The sequence below is a fragment of the Hyperolius riggenbachi genome, chromosome 3, assembly GCF_040937935.1.
Source record: "Hyperolius riggenbachi isolate aHypRig1 chromosome 3, aHypRig1.pri, whole genome shotgun sequence".
NCBI classification, from domain to species: Eukaryota; Metazoa; Chordata; class Amphibia; order Anura; family Hyperoliidae; genus Hyperolius; species Hyperolius riggenbachi.
The window spans coordinates 420,789,348-420,806,604 of record NC_090648.1 but is presented as its reverse complement, the minus strand read 5'-3'; the positions used below and the strand labels follow the sequence as shown (position 1 = coordinate 420,806,604).

At 46.2% G+C, this 17,257-nt stretch overlaps 2 protein-coding genes across 13 annotated transcripts in view; one reads left to right on the top strand and one right to left on the bottom strand.

Annotated features, from left to right (window-relative positions):
• The window catches only part of SH3RF2 (SH3 domain containing ring finger 2), a 477,535-nt gene that overhangs the window by 364,625 nt on the left and 95,653 nt on the right, over positions 1-17,257 (bottom strand). The window contains exon 1 of one of the 12 annotated variants that reach the window (XM_068277526.1): positions 14,702-14,736. The exons of the other annotated variants lie outside the window; for them this stretch is intronic. The gene's annotated coding sequence lies outside the window, so the exon portion shown is untranslated. Of the gene's footprint in view, positions 1-14,701; positions 14,737-17,257 lie in introns of those variants that run through there. 12 annotated transcript variants of the gene reach the window in all.
• The window catches only part of PRELID2 (PRELI domain containing 2), a 182,432-nt gene continuing 173,116 nt past the window's right edge, over positions 7,942-17,257 (top strand). The window contains exon 1 of the mRNA XM_068277536.1: positions 7,942-8,085. Coding sequence (XP_068133637.1) covers positions 8,011-8,085 — 75 coding nt within the window. The 5' untranslated portion in view covers positions 7,942-8,010. The remainder of the gene's footprint in view (positions 8,086-17,257) is intronic.

Genomic DNA, 17,257 nt, shown 5'->3' with positions numbered 1-17,257 from the left:
CATATTAATGCTTGTAATATTGATTGAAATAGTGTGGTGATTGAATAGTGTAATGCCAGCTTTACCCAACAGCTTACCAAGCTAACAGGCATCAAAGATATACAAGATACACATTTTTCAGAGTTGATATAAATTTGTTTTCATTCCAGTTTGCAATAATCCATCAAATGTATCGTTTGAATTTATGCCTCTTTTCCATGGCAGCTGCACCCATTCACCGACACTACTCTACTTTAGGGGACCCAGAAGGAAACCTCATAGTGAACAATTCTCCAATCACAGCACCCTCTATACAGCGTAAAGCGTTGTTATTGGCCAAATAGTATGGGCATAGTTTACTACAACCTTTTGGAAACCAAGCAACTTGAGAGACTGCCACCCACCCAATCACCTTAGCAACTCCACAGCATACTGTGCACCTAGGAACTAACAGCGGAGAGTGGAGGCGTGCCTGATGACACTTCCTGGTGACACTTCTTCCCAGCCCATCCTCAAGCAGCTGAGCAGAGCGGGGGATGGGGGGGGGGGGTGCTAAAGGGGAAGGATTGTGCTGTGACCCTTGTGTCACATCACAATTTTTTTTTATTAGAAGGTCAGGAGTAATTAAACAGCATGACAAGCGAGTTGTTCAGCCACCCATGAAAGAAGAGGCCTTATATGCACACTGAACATGGGCCAATCAAAATCAATGGTAACTGCATACAGGTAGTCCCCGACTTACGAACGACCCGCCTATACGAACGCCATGGATTCTGTGTTGTCATGGGAACAAGTCAAAAATATTTTTTTTCAAATGGGACTTGTAGTTTTTGAGAAAAAAAAATCGAAATTTAAAAATATGCAAAGAAAAAAAAAGGCTTTTAAACTTGTATAAGCAGATACAGAGGGCAGAGGTGACACAGAGGGGACACTGGAGGCACAGAGGAGGTACAGGGGACAGAGATGGCACAATGTTCCGACTTAAGAACATATTTAGGTTAAGAACAAACTTACAGTCCCATACCTCCCAACTTTTTGTGATCAGAAAGAGGGACACTTAAGCCACACCTTTAACCACGTCCAGACACACCCCTAGTCACACATGCTATAAAGATTTTATAACACAAATGTTGTTTTATAACTCAAACCACACTGGTCCATTCTATTCTGGTTCATTTTCCTTCTTATTAACATTTGAAATTAAGAAATATAAATCGATTTAAAGTATGGGAATAAAGTTTAGAGTCAATTAAACATTTTTTTCTGTAGAAAAATACACATATTTACACCAATCTGTACATTAGTTCTGAAAGAGGGACAAATTAGGGAGAAAGAGGGACAGGGCTCCCAAAGAGGAACTGTCCCTCCAAAGGACAGTTGGGAGCTATGCAGTCCCTATCTCGTTCGTTAATTGGGGACAGAGGCACCTCTAGAGACCAGCTGATAAGCTAATTGCCTAGAGCGCCAGATTTATGGCAGGGCGGCTTTGAGGGGAAAAAAAGTTTATTTTTCCTGTCCTTAGAGACTGAAAACATAGGGAACAGAGATAAAAAGTTCTAATGAAAGCCTCTAACTGCTCAGTCTGAAATAAGGAATCTACGAACCTTTTGTTTACAACACTTTGTATGGCATTCCCTAATGTTAAGCCTCATCTACACGGGTAGATGAGGCTCCGATCCGGCGGGGATTGCCTCTTCCGCGTCCCTGCCGCGTCCCCACTCGCCCGCGTCGGATTCGATACCCGCTCGTCCCTGCGCCGCGCTGCTTATCTTCTGCTCAATTCCCTGCCATTGTTCCCTCGCGGGGAACGAGCAGGGAATCGGCAGTAGCAAGATCCGACCTGTCGGATCTTATCAATCGAGCCGCATCAGCGGCTGATGTGGCTCGATTGATAAGATCCGACAGGACGGATCTCCCCACCGCCGATTCCCTGCTCGCTCCCCGCGGGGGGACAATGGCAGGGAATCGAGCGGAAGATAAGCGGCGTGGCACAGGGACGAGCGGGAATCGAGCAGGTATTGATTCCGGCGCACATGCGGCGGGGACGCGGAAGAGGCGATCCGGCGGCTAATCGAGCCGCCGTATCGCCGCCTCATCTAAACGTGTAGATGAGGCTTAAAGGGAACCAGAGACCACCAAAAAAAGCTTTTATACATACCTGGGGCTTCCTCCAGCCCCATACGCACGGATCGCTCCCACGCCGTCCTCTGCTGCCTGGATCCGCCGGTACCGGGTCCCGTCATGGCCGCTAGGCGGCCAGTCGGCCGGCAGACGTGGCCAATTGTCCGCATCACACAGGGCTCCCTCCATGTATGTACGCGTGAGGCTGCCTACTGCGCAGCCTCACGCGTACATACATGGAGGGAGCCCCTGTGATGTGGACAATTGGCCACGTCCGCTGGAAGTGACGGGACCCGGTACCGCTGATCCAGGAAGCGGAGGATGGCGGCGTGGGAGCGATCCAGGCTTATGGGGCTGGAAGAAGCCCCAGGTATGTATAAAAGCTTTTTTTTTTTTTTCGTTCCTCTCTGGTTCCCTTTAAGGCAATGTAAAATACTAGGTTAGCTGATAAAAGTGCAATTAGAGGGCAGGCAAGCTGGTAAATATCCACAGCATGATTCAGAGCTTGCCTGGAGGGTCTATTGGCAAAAATCTATCTGGTCTCTCCCCATTGTTATAATGACTGCATGTGTGGATAAGGTGTTAAACAAGGTGAAAAGTTTTTTTTACAGTCCCTAGACTCCAGGAGGGCTGCTTTCTGACTTGTGTGAGAGACCAGCAGGGACATGAGACCTATTACAGGCAAGTAGCCTCTGTGTGATGTGGGACTGCAATACAGATACGCTCTCTGCTCCATCTCGGGCTATTCTCAGTCTCTCTCCACTCCTCCTCTCTCTGGGCTAGTGCACACCAAAATCACAATAGCAATTGCTAGCAATTAGTGAGTGCGATTTTGTGAAGCGATTTTCAGAGCTATTTCTGAATGAATCGCTCAAAAAAATGCAACATGCAGTATACTTGTGATTTTAAAAAATCACAACGCTGCTGTGGGAACACCCTCATAGGGTAACATTAGCCAATCGCTTTTTTGAAATCACTGTCGATTTGAAAAACGCCCAGAAGCCCTCTTGGTGTGCACCAGCCTCCTTCATTCACCTTTGTTTCCCTCTTCCCTTAGTGCTGGGTGTCTGTGTCTTCTTGTCATACAGGAAAGATAAATAAAAGTGCAATCCTGGTGAGGCAAAATTATTATTTAGTATTTATATAGCGCCACCATCTTCCGCAGATGCATATATCCCTGCATCATATGGCTACCGCTTGCGCTATGTGATACTATGTGGCATATTCCACTGAATTGTCCAAACTAAGTCTATCTCCCGTTACTCTCTTGGGGAGTTGTTCCAGCGCTGTACCCTGTTCAAATTTGCTGCTACCAGAAGCCCTCAGAAACACTCGTGTCCTTGAGATAGGCAGCTCCGTAATACGCCAGCCCACTTTTGTGCATGGGCAGTATGGAGCCACCTGTATTCGGAAGCACTCGGGGACATAAGTACTTCTGGACCTTTCAGGAATCCCCCCCCCCTTAAAAATCCTGCGTTTGCCCCTGGGTTGAAAAGAATTAGACTGTCCCTAGACTCCAGGAGGGCTGCTTTCTGACTTGTGTGAGAGACTGGCAGGACAGGAGTCACATTACAGGCAAGTCGCCTCTGTGTTATGTGGCTGCAATACAAATAAGATCTCTGCTCCATGTCAGGCTATTCTCAGTCTCTCTCCACTCCTCCTCTCTCCCTCATTCAGCTTTTCCCCCTTCCCCTAGTGCTGGCTGTCGTTTCCTCCTCTCTCTGGATAGTGCAATTGTTAAGGGCTCTGCCTCTGGCACAGGCAACCTGGGTTCAAATATCTGCTTCTTTCTACTCAGTAAGCCAGCACCTATTCAGTAGGAGACCTTGGGCAAGACTCCCTAACACTGCTACTGCCTACTGAGCGAGTCAGCACTAAGTCTGCCAGGAGAAAAGTAATTATAAATGTTCCTTGTTACTCTCTACTTTGCCCCACCAATCTTACCCTTACAATTGAATCACCCAATCTTGTTATTAGTAACCCTAGCCTATAGCTGTCAATACATGCATTCATTTTTACATACAGATTATTTCAAAATGATCGAATATGGCGATTATCAACCACCACATCGATCAATCATCAATCCATGGCAAAAATGTACCAAAAGTACAATCAAGCAGTAAATTTTTACAATTGGACACAGTGGTATAGTGGCGGTCATGGGCGTCCGCACATATGACAAAATCGGGCATCTGCCCGACCCTGGCCGCCAGCTGCCCCCCCCTGGCCGCGTGCCCGTGCAGCCAGGAGGAGGGGAGCAGCGCAGAGAAGAGGGAGACCTATGGGCACAGTGGGGAAGGGCGGACGTCTCCCCCCCTTCCCTCACCTTAGGGGGCTCTCCCTCCTTCGCTCGCTCCCCCCTCCAGAACGAAGTGTGCAGAGGCTGGCAGCGGGCGGAACTTACCTTGTCTTGCTCCTGCTTCGGAAGTTCTGATGCCGCACTCTGGTCTGGTCCAGACCAGACTAGCGGCTAATCCATCCGGCGCCTGCGACGACGAGACGAGGTAAGTTCTGCCCCCTGCCAGCCACTGCACACTTCGTTCCGGAGGGGAGAGCGAGGGAAGGAGAGACCCCTAAGGTGAGGGAAAGGGGGGGGGGGAGACGTCCGCCCTTCCCCACTGTGCCCATAGCTCTCCCTCTTCTCTGCGCTGCTCCCCTCCTGCTGGGGCACACCTGGCTACTTATTCTGGGGACATATACCCCTGCCTACATATACTGGGCACATATACCCCTGGCTACATATACTGGGCACATATACCCCTTACTACATATACTGGGCACATATACCCCTGGCTATATATACTGGGCACATATACCCCTGACGACAAATACTGGGCAAATATACCCCTGACTACATATACTGGGCACATATACCCGACTACATATACTGGGCACATATACCCCTGGCTATATATACTGGGCACATATACCCCTGACTACATATACTGGGCACATATACCCCTGACTACATATACTGGGCACATATACCCCTGGCTATATATACTGGGCACATATACCCCTGACTACATATACTGGGCACATATACCCCTGACTACATATACTGGGCACATATACCCCTGACTACATATACTGGGCACATATACCCCTGCCTACATATACTGGGACATATACACCTGCCTACATATACTGGGACATATACACCTGCATACTGGGACATATAAACCTGCCTACATATACTGGGGACATATACACCTGCCTACATATACTGGGGACATATACACCTGCCTACATATACTGGGGACATATACACCTGTCTACATATACTGGGACATATACACCTGCCTACATATACTGGGACATATACCCCTGGCTACATATACTGCGACATATACCCCTGGCTATATATACTGGGGACATATACCCCCTGGCTACATATACTGGGGACATATATCCCTGGCTATATATACCGGGACATATACACCTGCCTATATATACTGGGACATATACCCCTGGCTATATATACTGGGACATATACACCTGGCTACATATACTGGGACATATACAGAGACATATACCCCTGGATATATATACTGGGGACATATACCCCCTGGCTACATATACTGGGGACATATACCCCTGGCTATATATACTGGGACATATACACCTGCCTATATATACTGGGACATATAGCCCTGGCTATATATACTGGGACATATACACCTGCCTACATATACTGGGACATATACACCTGCCTACATATACTGGGACATATACACCTGCCTACATATACTGGGCACATATCCCCCTGACTACATATACTGGGCACATATACCCCTGACAATATATACTGGGCACATATACCGCTACCTACATATACTGGCACATATACCTCTGGCTACATATACTGGGCACATATACCCTTGACTACATATACTGGGCACATATACCCTTGACTACATATACTGGGCACATATACCCCTGGCAACATATACTGGGCACATATACCCGACTACATATACTGGGGTCATCTATACCTCTGTCTACATATACTGGGGACATATACCCCTGGCTACTTATACTGGGCACATATACCCCCTACTACATATACTGGGCACATATACCCCTGACTACATATACTGGGCACATATACCCCTGACTACATATACTGGGGTCATCTATACCTCTGTCTACATATACTGGGGACATATACCCCTGGCTACTTATACTGGGCACATATACCCCTGACTACATATACTGGGTACATATACCCCTGCCTACATATACTGGGCACATAAACCCCTGGCTACCTGTTCTGGGGACATCTCTACCCCTGGCTACCAGTTCTGGGGACATCTATACCGCTGGCCACCTATTCTGGGGACACCTATAGACCTGGGGCTACCTATTTTGGGGGAACCACTGCTGTAAGATTGAGTGTATTTTGGGGAACTGCTGCCAGGTGAGAGGTGTCTACAATATTAAGCCTATTTATGTTAAATGCTGTCTATTTTTGTGCCTCCTGACTGCTGAATTTGTCTTGTTGGGGGCCTCATGGTTACTGACTTTGTCTTGTTGGGGGCCTCATGATTGCTGAATTTGTCTTGTTGGGGGCCTCATGATTGCTGAATTTGTCTTGTTGGGGGCCTCATGATTGCTGAATTTGTCTTGTTGGGGGCCTCATGATTGCTGAATTTGTCTTGATGGGGGGGCCTCATGATTGCTGAATTTGTCATGTTGGGGGTCACATGATTGCTAACTGCGAGAAAAAGCTGAATCATCATCATATGAGACAATAGCATTAAACCTACTTTTTCCGCTTTTTAAAACAGAAAATGAAAACTGGGAGGTTCTAAAAAAATGAATACATTTTTCAGGAGTAGGATGGATGAAATTGTTTATATTCACAGTTTATTTTCAACTTGGATTTTCCATAATGTTCATGTATGAGTTAAAACGTTTGTATTTAGTTTAAATTGCTGTTGGCACTTTGTGATAGTAAAGTGACTTTGCAGTTTGGGCACTCGACCTCCAAAAGGTTTGCCACCACTGTCCTAATCTAATGTCCCACCATTGCTTAGTTCATGTAAACTTGTCTCCACCCACGACCACACCCACATTCTGGTTCGTGACAACATCCATTTTTCACGCGCCACACAACACCACCCCAAATTTTCCTCTCCCCAGTTTTGCCCCCCCCCGGAAAATTTTCTACAGACGCCCATGGTGGCAGTAGATCGGCGGCTCCTAGTATTGCAATGAACCACTACTGTGATACGATTATTTTCTGGTGAAAAGCTGCCACATTGCGAATATTTTCATGGAGGGGGGTTTTGCCACAGGTTTTCTTGCCTGGAGTGACAAAATGGCCAGAGGCGCCCCTGACTGGGGACTACCTGTATACATGTGCATCAATTCAAAACAAATTGTAAATCATTGATAATCTTTGGTATCAATTAACTACCATCATCTAATATGCCCAATTCAAAACTTTATTATGCCCAGTTTAAAAGCAAGAGAAACCGATGTGTTATAAACCAGTCTATACCAAGCACCAACATGACTCTGATATTTGTGCCTAGAACTGGCTTATTAAAAAGATTGCTACAGTGACAGTACACTCAAATAAAGCCACATACTGCCACTATGGGAACTGCATTACAGCTATCCATCTAAAGTATGCAACAAGCACACAGCACTGAACAAAGCACTGCAAGGGTCACGCAATGTCAGCAGCTCCTGTGCTGGCTGCAGATAAGCACGTTTACATTCTCAGCCCCCTCCCCACATGATACAAGTGACATAGTGGAAAGTTAACTCTGTGCTCTCTCGAATGTTCCAGCTAGGTTTGTCTGCGACCAATAAAGTTATACGAAAGGAAGCTTCAAAAACATGGCGCTTTAGGGAAGAAACAGAGTGGAAGGGACAAGGGAGAAGTGGTGTGAGTGAAGCATGGGGGTCGCAGTGGACGTGAAGAAGGTCTATCACTATCCCTTCCACGAGGTGGTCAGCAGCTATCTCAATAAGGTAAGAGTAGAAGAGCCCAGAGCAATCGGACGGCTGCAGTGTGAGTATGTGAGCTGCTGATGAATCATACAGGCTGCTGTCTGCACAGACTGAGGAAATAAAACAGAGCTGCTGCTGCTCAGCCTATCAGCTCAGTCCTCCCTCTCCACTACTCTGATCATCACACTGCACACCCGGCCTATACTAATTGCAGTTCTCTTTATTTCAAACACCTGGCTGGCATTAATTCATCATTAGCTCAGATGTAATGCCAGAGAATGCTGTGCTCCATTGACAAGTGTGTTTTTCTCTAAGTGCCCATTCACGTTACAATATTTTCATCAGCTGTAATGATTTGATGTTATTTTTACGATTGAAATTAAAAAGAAGGTAATTATTCATTGTTCCCATAAATGAGTCAGTTAACTACTTAACCTCCTGAGTGTTACGCTGCTCAGGAGGCTTTGTTACTTTTTGCCCGATTTTTAAATAAATGTGCTAAATGGCTATAAACCCTCTAGCTAGCACTAGCTAGAAGAAGTCTCTGGCACCTTCCGATCCCCGCCGCTCCCCCGTTTATACATTACCCAGCCTGGATCCAGCGATCGGCACAGCCTCCCCAGACAGCTCTGGTCTTCACTATGGGGAGGATCGCAGATGATGTGACGTCGATGTCATGCGCAAACCCGATCCTCCCCATAGAGAGACCGGAGCTGTGCCGGGGGGCTGTGCGTGCCGGGGGGGAGGGTAATGTATAAATGGGGGGATCCAGGGGTGCCAGACACTCTTACTAGCTAGCCTAGTGCTAGCTAGAGGATTTACAGCTATTTGGCACGTTTATTTATGGGTGACTCCTGGGGCCACGGAGCAGTATATGCCCGACACGGTGTCGGTCATACCACTAAGGAGGTTAAGTAACGAGTAGTGTTGTCCGGATCATGAACGATTCGGATCTTTGATCCGAATCTATTTTGTGACTCGAATCATCCGAATCATTAAAATGAACGATTCAGATCGCAAAAGGGGGTGGGGCCAGGAGTGACACGCCCCCTTTCAGCGGGCAGCGGGGTCCTGGAAGCAGAGCTGAGATCGATTGCTCTGTTGGGGGGAGGCAGCCTTGCAGGGAGACAGGTAGCTGAGAGAGAGGGGACATGGGTGCCACTGCCAGATATGTGTAGAGCACACATACTGGCTATAACGTGCTGCTCTTTATAGGCTGTCTGTTCCGTAGTTGTGCACAGTGAGCACATTGGGAAGCTTTTGGCTCAGCTCAGCACAGCTCAGTAACTTTGCAGGCACTGTGATTGCAGCGCAATATGATCCTCCTGCACTCGGCACTAAACAGCTGCACTTCACTTCACTTCTGGGAATGCTTTCTTTCACTGTGCGACCGTTTCCATTCAAGGTATACAGATGAACATATAGGTGAAATGTATGTAAAGCATATGATTGCAGCATGTGGGTATTGTGTGCAAGCAAACATTTCTGCTCTCTGCTCGTCCTTCCTCCCTTCTCTGTCCACTCCCTGCCCTCTGTCCATCTTCTCCCCTTCTATTTGTGTCCACCCCCCTCCCCTTCTCCTGTCCACAGCAGGGAAAGACCTGTCCTGCTATTCATTTCACCCCCGAATGCTTCTAGTAAAATAATCCGAGATTCGGATCAAAGATCCGGATCTCTTCAATAATCCGATTCGAATCATCCAGGTCATTGAAAAGATCCGAACTTCCCATCTCTAGTAACGAGGTGATAATCTACGCCCTGTTTTGGTGGTTACCTGGCTGGCAGGGCGTAGATTTTAATCAGTGCTGCAACACATCCGCTGTCTGTCACTCCCAGCGATCTCGCCGCTGAATCCCTGCTGTGTCCTGTCGTAGCTCACTTGCTCTGCCTGTCTCTATGACAGCAGAGCCCTGTGAGCCGGTCAGGAGCCGATTTCATTGGCTCCTGGCCGTGTCTATCAATGTAAGCAACTGCTATAGGCTTACATTGATAGACACGGTCAGGAGCCAATTAAAGCGGCTCCTGACTGGCTCACATGACTCTGCTGTCATAGAGACGGCAGAGTGGATGTCTTGAGGATCCCGGCGCGTGGCGGTTGCGGCGATTCGACAGGATTCCGACGGTATTGTACCAGCGGTCTCTGGTCCTTAACCCCCCTAGCGTTCTGGACAAGCTAGGCTCGTCCAGAGACGCTGGAGGTGACCGCTCAGGCCCCGCTGGGCCGATTTGAATATTTTTTTTTTTTAAAACACGCAGCAAGCACTTTGCTTGCTGCGTGCCTTACCCGATCCGCCGCGATACAGGGCTCCCCCAGCCAAGACCCCGTGTGCTGCCTGGCCAATCAGTGCCAGGCAGAGCTGAGGGGTGGATCGGGTCTCCCTGTGACGTCATGACGTCGCCAACGTTGATGACGTCACGACGTGCGACGTCACGACGTGCGTCGCCATGGCGACGGGGGAAGCCCTCCAGGAAATCCCGTTCAGAATGGGATTTCCGGGCGGGCCATTGCGCCGACAGCGATAGGAGGGGTGGGAGGGACACCGCAGGGAGGGGGGAATCATGTAGCTAGCGCTAGGCTAGCTACATGAAGGAAAAAAAGTGCAAAAAACGTTCCTGTGGCCGCAGGGCCGCGGGAATCAGAACGCCAGGCAGGTTAAGGGGACAGAGTCCGCTGGTATTTAAGTGGTTAATAAGGCACCTTTCTCTCTTCCGATGTGATCTCAGAACCAACATTCCGATAGACAACATTTTCTATTCCAATCAACCACAGAATTGTTTTTCATCTATTTTCTCCACAAAGTGTGCACTTTTCTGTACAATTTCATTGCAAAAATTGTGTTGAATCTGAAGAAACTATTGTAGCGTGAATGGGCACCTTTAGACATATGCCACTGAGTCATTTTATAATTACTAGGCCTGAATGATAAGTTGAACCAACTGCAGGAAACGTCGGGTCCATCGTCACCTCCTGCTGGGCGTGTTTTCAGCAGACAGTCCGGCGTGTGTACAGTCTGCCGGCAGACTGATACGGCTGTTTCTGAGCGATCCGCCCGGCAGAAACAGCTGTATCAGTCTGCAGACAGACTGTACACACGCCGGACTGTCGCTGGACAGCCCGCCCAGCGGGAGGTGACGACGGAACCGTCGTTTCCTGCAGTCCGGCGTGTGAACGGACCTTTAGCCTGAAACAATCCCAGGCTTTGTTTGTACACTGTCCTTTGCCAATACAAAACATTGGTAGTTACATTGTGATATCTGACCTGCCATCACTTTATATTTAGATTTAGGATCTGTCCTTTGCTGTGCAGATACAATAGGACAGGGTGTCACCTTGATAAGTTTAGGTTGTGCATGTCGCCTGTGGCCAGATGTGCTTTGATTCCAGAAAAAGGGAAAAAAATGGCCTTTGTGCAGATGTACTCATTTCTATGCCACTTGTGAGTCTGACATGTAAGCACTGGATTTCATCTCCCAGAGGTCTATGGAAACACTTCATTGCTGAAGTGAGTTAGGACAGATAAGGAGTCTGCAGTAGACTCTGAAGACTGATAGATTTGGAATACCACAAAGTAGGTGGAATGCTGTTTACGTGACTTGGACGTAGGTGATGTTGGGGCGTACATTGAATAAAGGCTCCTGGAAATGTGGGTGCCGGGTGAAGCCGCTATTGGGAGCTAGCTAATGCCGATAGTAGAATATCTATTATACTATTGCTTTACCTAACCTACCTATTCCTAACCGTAACCTACATACTTGTAAAACTAACTCCCCTGTCTTGAGTAACACTATGGGTGGGTCAGCTACATAATAGCTGAACCCCTTGCACCGTATCAATTACCCCCGCCACTGCTCTCTGGCCCTCCATCATTACCGTACTTGGAAAGCATTTGGTTATATCTCACACCTCCATTTTAATTATACACTGGGTGCCGCTATAGCTGCAATAACAATACTGTAATTACCAGGGGCATGCCCAAATTTGCCACATTGATGATGTGTATACAGTTTTGAAAGCAACAAAATAGTTGCATAGAAGAATAGCATCTCATGGGAATGTTTGCTGCTGCCTCAGTACCTATTATTATTTTACTCAGTTGGTAAGGGGAATTACACTTTAAACAAGTCTATAGTTACTTACCGTAGTTAACTTTGCTGAGAAAATATAAATCGGCATTCTCATTAAAGTGTAACCGAGCCGAAGCTCAGCTACAAGATTAGATATTTGCCTAAAGAGAGGGAAGCCTCAGGATCCTAGTGAGGCTTCCCTCAGTGCTCTAATGCCCCCCCACCCCCACCCCCTCACTGAGCACGGCCTCCCAGAAGATTATCGACAAGGTATTGTCTCCAATTATATCGGGGCCGCACACCTCCTCTTCCATCATGCACGGACTTGCTAGTAACAGGAGAGGAGCGCTGCCCCAATGTGGAGGGGGGACATAGAATCCTGAGGCTTCCCTCTGTTTAGGTAAATATCTCTCATCTGCCATTAGTTTTCTCCAGAAGAAAATAGTGGGCCTGTTTATGTTACCTCACTCTGTACCTACAGCTTTTGACAGCAGATCATAAAAAAGGCCCACTTAAAAAAATAGATTTCCCGCCCTCCCCCACAATGAAAGTACTACTGCAACTTGACTTTTAGGACTGGTACCCACAGTAGCTGTATCAGCCACACTTTGGAATCGCTTGTGAATACCTCCTCACAGTATTTCCCTAATCTATGGTCACTTGCTAGATCACTTTTGTACCCAACAACCTAAGTATCGTTCCCTTTGGGACTCTGCTATCCAAACCACCGTCACTGATATACAAATGAACAGTCTGTGTGGGACTGCTGCATTGCTTGAAACTCTAGATCTCAGAATTTGACTGGAACACCCCAGTGAGACTGCCTATACTGTATCCACCTGTCTCTGGTACCTGCTTCAGAGGGCGTGGTTTCAATCTTTGACCTACATATATTGGAATCCAACTTTTCCTGTGGATATAGCTCTTACCAGGGGCCTGGCCTTGATTTTTTGTGCCTCCTCAACAGGTTCTCAAAGTTTTTCATAATGGGTTCTTTACTATAGTAGGTGTGGCCCAATGGCTGATTGCCTTTAATGGAAGAAGGACTTTATACTGTTAATTTTCTCTATACACAGTACAAGCATATTTATGTTGACATAGAAGCTGGCATAAACTTGGCAAGAGAATGCCCCTTTTTAAATGGGTAGAATGCATAGCTTTTAGAAGCAGGGATACTGACCTAGCACAGATAGTCTCCTTCTCAATATTATTACCCCAAAATGATAGCCATTTGATCCCCCACCCCCCCTTTTTTTTTTCTTTAGGTGGGATATATGTTGACTGAGACAATGCATTACTCGGAAGTTTTATATTATGATTGTTGACTTTTTATTGATCTCATCTTACAACAATCTCATGGTTTCACACCTCGAATATTTAGTCATATTGATCTGTATGTACTCTGGTCGATGATTAACTGCCTGGAAAACTTTGACTTTTCTTTGTTGTCATTGGATCAATGAACTTGAGTAAACATAAATTTGCCTGTAGGCTAGAAAAATTTGCATTTAATTGACCATCTCTTGTGAGGAATTAGCACAAATGATCCACAAGATGCTAATAATCCTTGCTTAATTTATTAATTATTGCAAATTGAATAAAATTTGAAACTGGACCAATCAAAATAATGAGGAGGTTGATGTGTCCTGGCTTCAGGCTACATACAATTTGGAATACATTTCTCTGCAAGCCATGATTATTAGCGTCTCGTTTACCATGAGGCTGGAGTATGACATCAGAGGGGGCGTGTCTGCACTTCCACACAGTAGCTGGACCTATCAGGCTTCAACTGCATGATGAGTTGCTGGAGGACTATACCAATCTTACATGGAAACTTATATATCTTGAAATGGACCAATCCAGCAAAACCTAGATGGTATTCTATTGGTCCATTTTCAAGCTGCATATATTTGCATAAAACCTTTTTGCAAATCTGAATCAACTCGGAATTTGTGCATTTCATTTACTATCCCAAGCCCAAGTATGGTATTTACTTTTGTTATACACTAATGCACTTGTTTGTTTCTTCCTTGCTACATTATGCATCAAAGGCACTTTGCTATTACTGTATGCGTTTCTATTTCTCCGTTGTATGAAATGATGCTGTGTTGTGGTCATCCTGTCCTGGGTAGCAGCTCTCCTGATATTCTTTCCCTGTAGAAGGGCTAGTGATCTCCTGCTGTCAGGGCTTATATATTAATGTCTTCAGGCTAGTTGGTACAAGCAGCAGCACATTCCTTTCAGGTTGCTTGGAAGCAGTTTTTGCTGACTCTGCTTGGCAGCAATCCAGATATACATGAAGTTGTACAGAACTCCGTAACAGCCGAGTGAAAAATTATGAATCCCTGTTTATTTATAAATAAAAGTTACCAAGCTGAACTTGTTGCTTGCAGAATTCTTGTCTTCATGTTTTATAATCATTGATATCACAAATACATTTTACCATGCCACTGGCTTTTTCAAACTCGAACAGCACTCTGTCCAAAAATTTAGTGCAACTTTAACTCTGCTTTAAAGTACCCCTGAACTGGGAAAAAAACTATTTAATGAAGCTCATGGTGGGCTTGATTACCTTCTCCAGAGCTTCCTGATGCTACTTGTTGTTGTGACGCCTTCGCTATATTTCATATCGAATACATCATGAATGACTCCTATGCAGTCTCACAACAGAACATGGCAACTGGTTAAACCTCTCCAGCTATCACTTTCAGCAGAAAAAAATTAAGTTAATTAGCTTTCAGCTCTTCACTCTTATCAGCACCCCAACTGACAAAAAAGCATTCATCAATTTTGACAGAACCTCATAAAGTACACTCTTACCAGCCTGACAGGCTCCAAACCTCACACCTTTACACTTTACCAGAAGCTTCAAAGAGATATTTATCTGTGTTCCTTACACAGCTGTTCTGCAGGTATGCCAGTCGAACAACTAGAAATATGCCAGCTGACCCATTTTTACAGAAGTTAAGGTCAGTCTGACACATACACACACTGAGCAATACATGTTCTGAGTTGTAGATTTCTGCTTAAAGAGTAACTGTTAGCCCCAAAAATGAAATTTAAATCTCTATGACAATGTTTTATTTACTATTTAAGTGAGCCAAAAAGGCAATGCAGCAGTTAAAAATCAATCTATTTTTTTACTATGTAGCCTTTTCCACCAGCTCCGGACGCAAAGCCGCATATCAGATACTGCTTAGCATGCCTATGTCTGCCCGACCCCCCCCCCTCTCCCCCCCAGGACCAGGTGCCGATATATTTGCACCACAAACAGCTGACCGCTCTGACACGGAGAGAGAGCGGGAGCACTTCCAGCGCCGCCACCGCAGAGCAGCCGCCGCCGAGTCACATGTAAGAGAATCACATGTGAGAGAGATGCACGGCGGCGGCTGCTCTGCGGTGGCTGCGCTGGAAGTGCTCCCGCTCTCTCTCCGTGTCAGAGCGGTCAGCTGTTTGTGGTGCGAATATATCGGCACCTGGTCCTGGGGGGGAGAGGGGGGTCGGGCAGACATAGGCATGCTCTGCATGCTAAGCAGTATCTGATATGCGGCTTTGCGTCCGGAGCTGGTGGAAAAGGCTACATAGTAAAAAAATAGATTGATTTTTAACTGCTGCATTGCCTTTTTGGCTCACTTAAATAGTAAATAAAACATTGTCATAGAGATTTAAATTTCATTTTTGGGGCTAACAGTTACTCTTTAATACTCATGTCTCAATATGTGAATTTGTAACGTTTTACTGAATGCCAATATGCAATCTGTTAATTGATATGACTTATGTGCAAAATCAGTCTAATATTCTGCCAGGTTTCTCCCTGTTTGATAGGGGGCTGGAGTTTACCTTAGTTAGGAATCGTAGTATTGTGCGTTCTTGTTACGTTCCTCGTCTGCCTGTTGGATGGAAAGCTTGCAGGAGCTCTACTGTCACCTAGTGGCAGCTCTAGATGTAGCTTACCTGGTTCACTAGTTTAATTAGTTGCCAGGTCTCTGCTTTGCATGGCAGTTGGCTTACAGCCAATTCCTCTCTAGATCATTCTGGGCAAATTAAGATCCTGGTGAGACTGAACTGCATCATTTTCTTGTCGCTACTTATCACACAAAGGTTTCTTTCTGTCTGGGCTCCACGCCTGTTATGATCAGTTTCCTGTTCAGCGACGGGTGCGTTTTGGGATTGCTCTTTGGCCTGGGGCACACCAACAACCGCTAGTAGATCCGCAAACCGCTAGCGGTTTTTGAAATGCTTTTTCTTATTTTTATGAAGCGTTTCAACTAGCGTTGAGTTTTTGGGTAGCGTTTTTGGTGTAGTAGATTTCAAATACTGTTACAGTAAAGCTGTTACTCAACGGCTTCTGTAACAAAAACGCCTGCAAAACCCGCTCTGAACTGGCGTTTTTCAGAGCGGTTTGCGTTTTTCCTATACTTAACATTGGAGGCAGAAACGCCTACGCAATCCAAAAAATGCCTCAGCCCAGGAGTATGCGTTTCAGCAAAACGCCTCTCGCTCTGGTGTGAACCACCCCATTGAAATACATTACCCTAGCGTATCCACAGCCGCAAGCGGCTGTAAAAACGCAAGACAACCCGCTTGGTGTGCACCAGCCCTTTGTGTTAATGGACCTCGACTTGTTTGACCACGCTTCTGTCTCGTCCCCTGGTTTATCCCTCTGCCTTCTGCATCCTCTGTGTATGACCTTTGGCTGGTTTCAGACTTGGAGGTTTTTTTTAACCCTTGTATTAGTAAGTCATCTAATCTACTGTGTATAAACTTAAGCTCTGTATTAGTTGGGTTTTGAGTGTTTCATAGTTTACCCTGGCCTCAGATCCAATACTTTGCACAAATAAGTCCTGGGGCAACCAAAGTTAGGTAGATGCAATCAGTCTCCAATTCAAGCAGGGGCTTGGCTATAGGTAAAGATCATGGTGGAGATTGAGATATTGGATCTGAAGGGTAACTGGTGACTACCGGATGCCTTACACCCTTCTTGCTAGGAGGGCATCAGCTCCCATATCAGCCCCTACCATCCAGATAAGCCCTCTAAGAGCTCTGATACCACAGATCTTGGTGTCATTTGTTCATCATTTATCGAATCCATCCATCTATCGACAGGCGAGCCGGATACTGGCCAAAC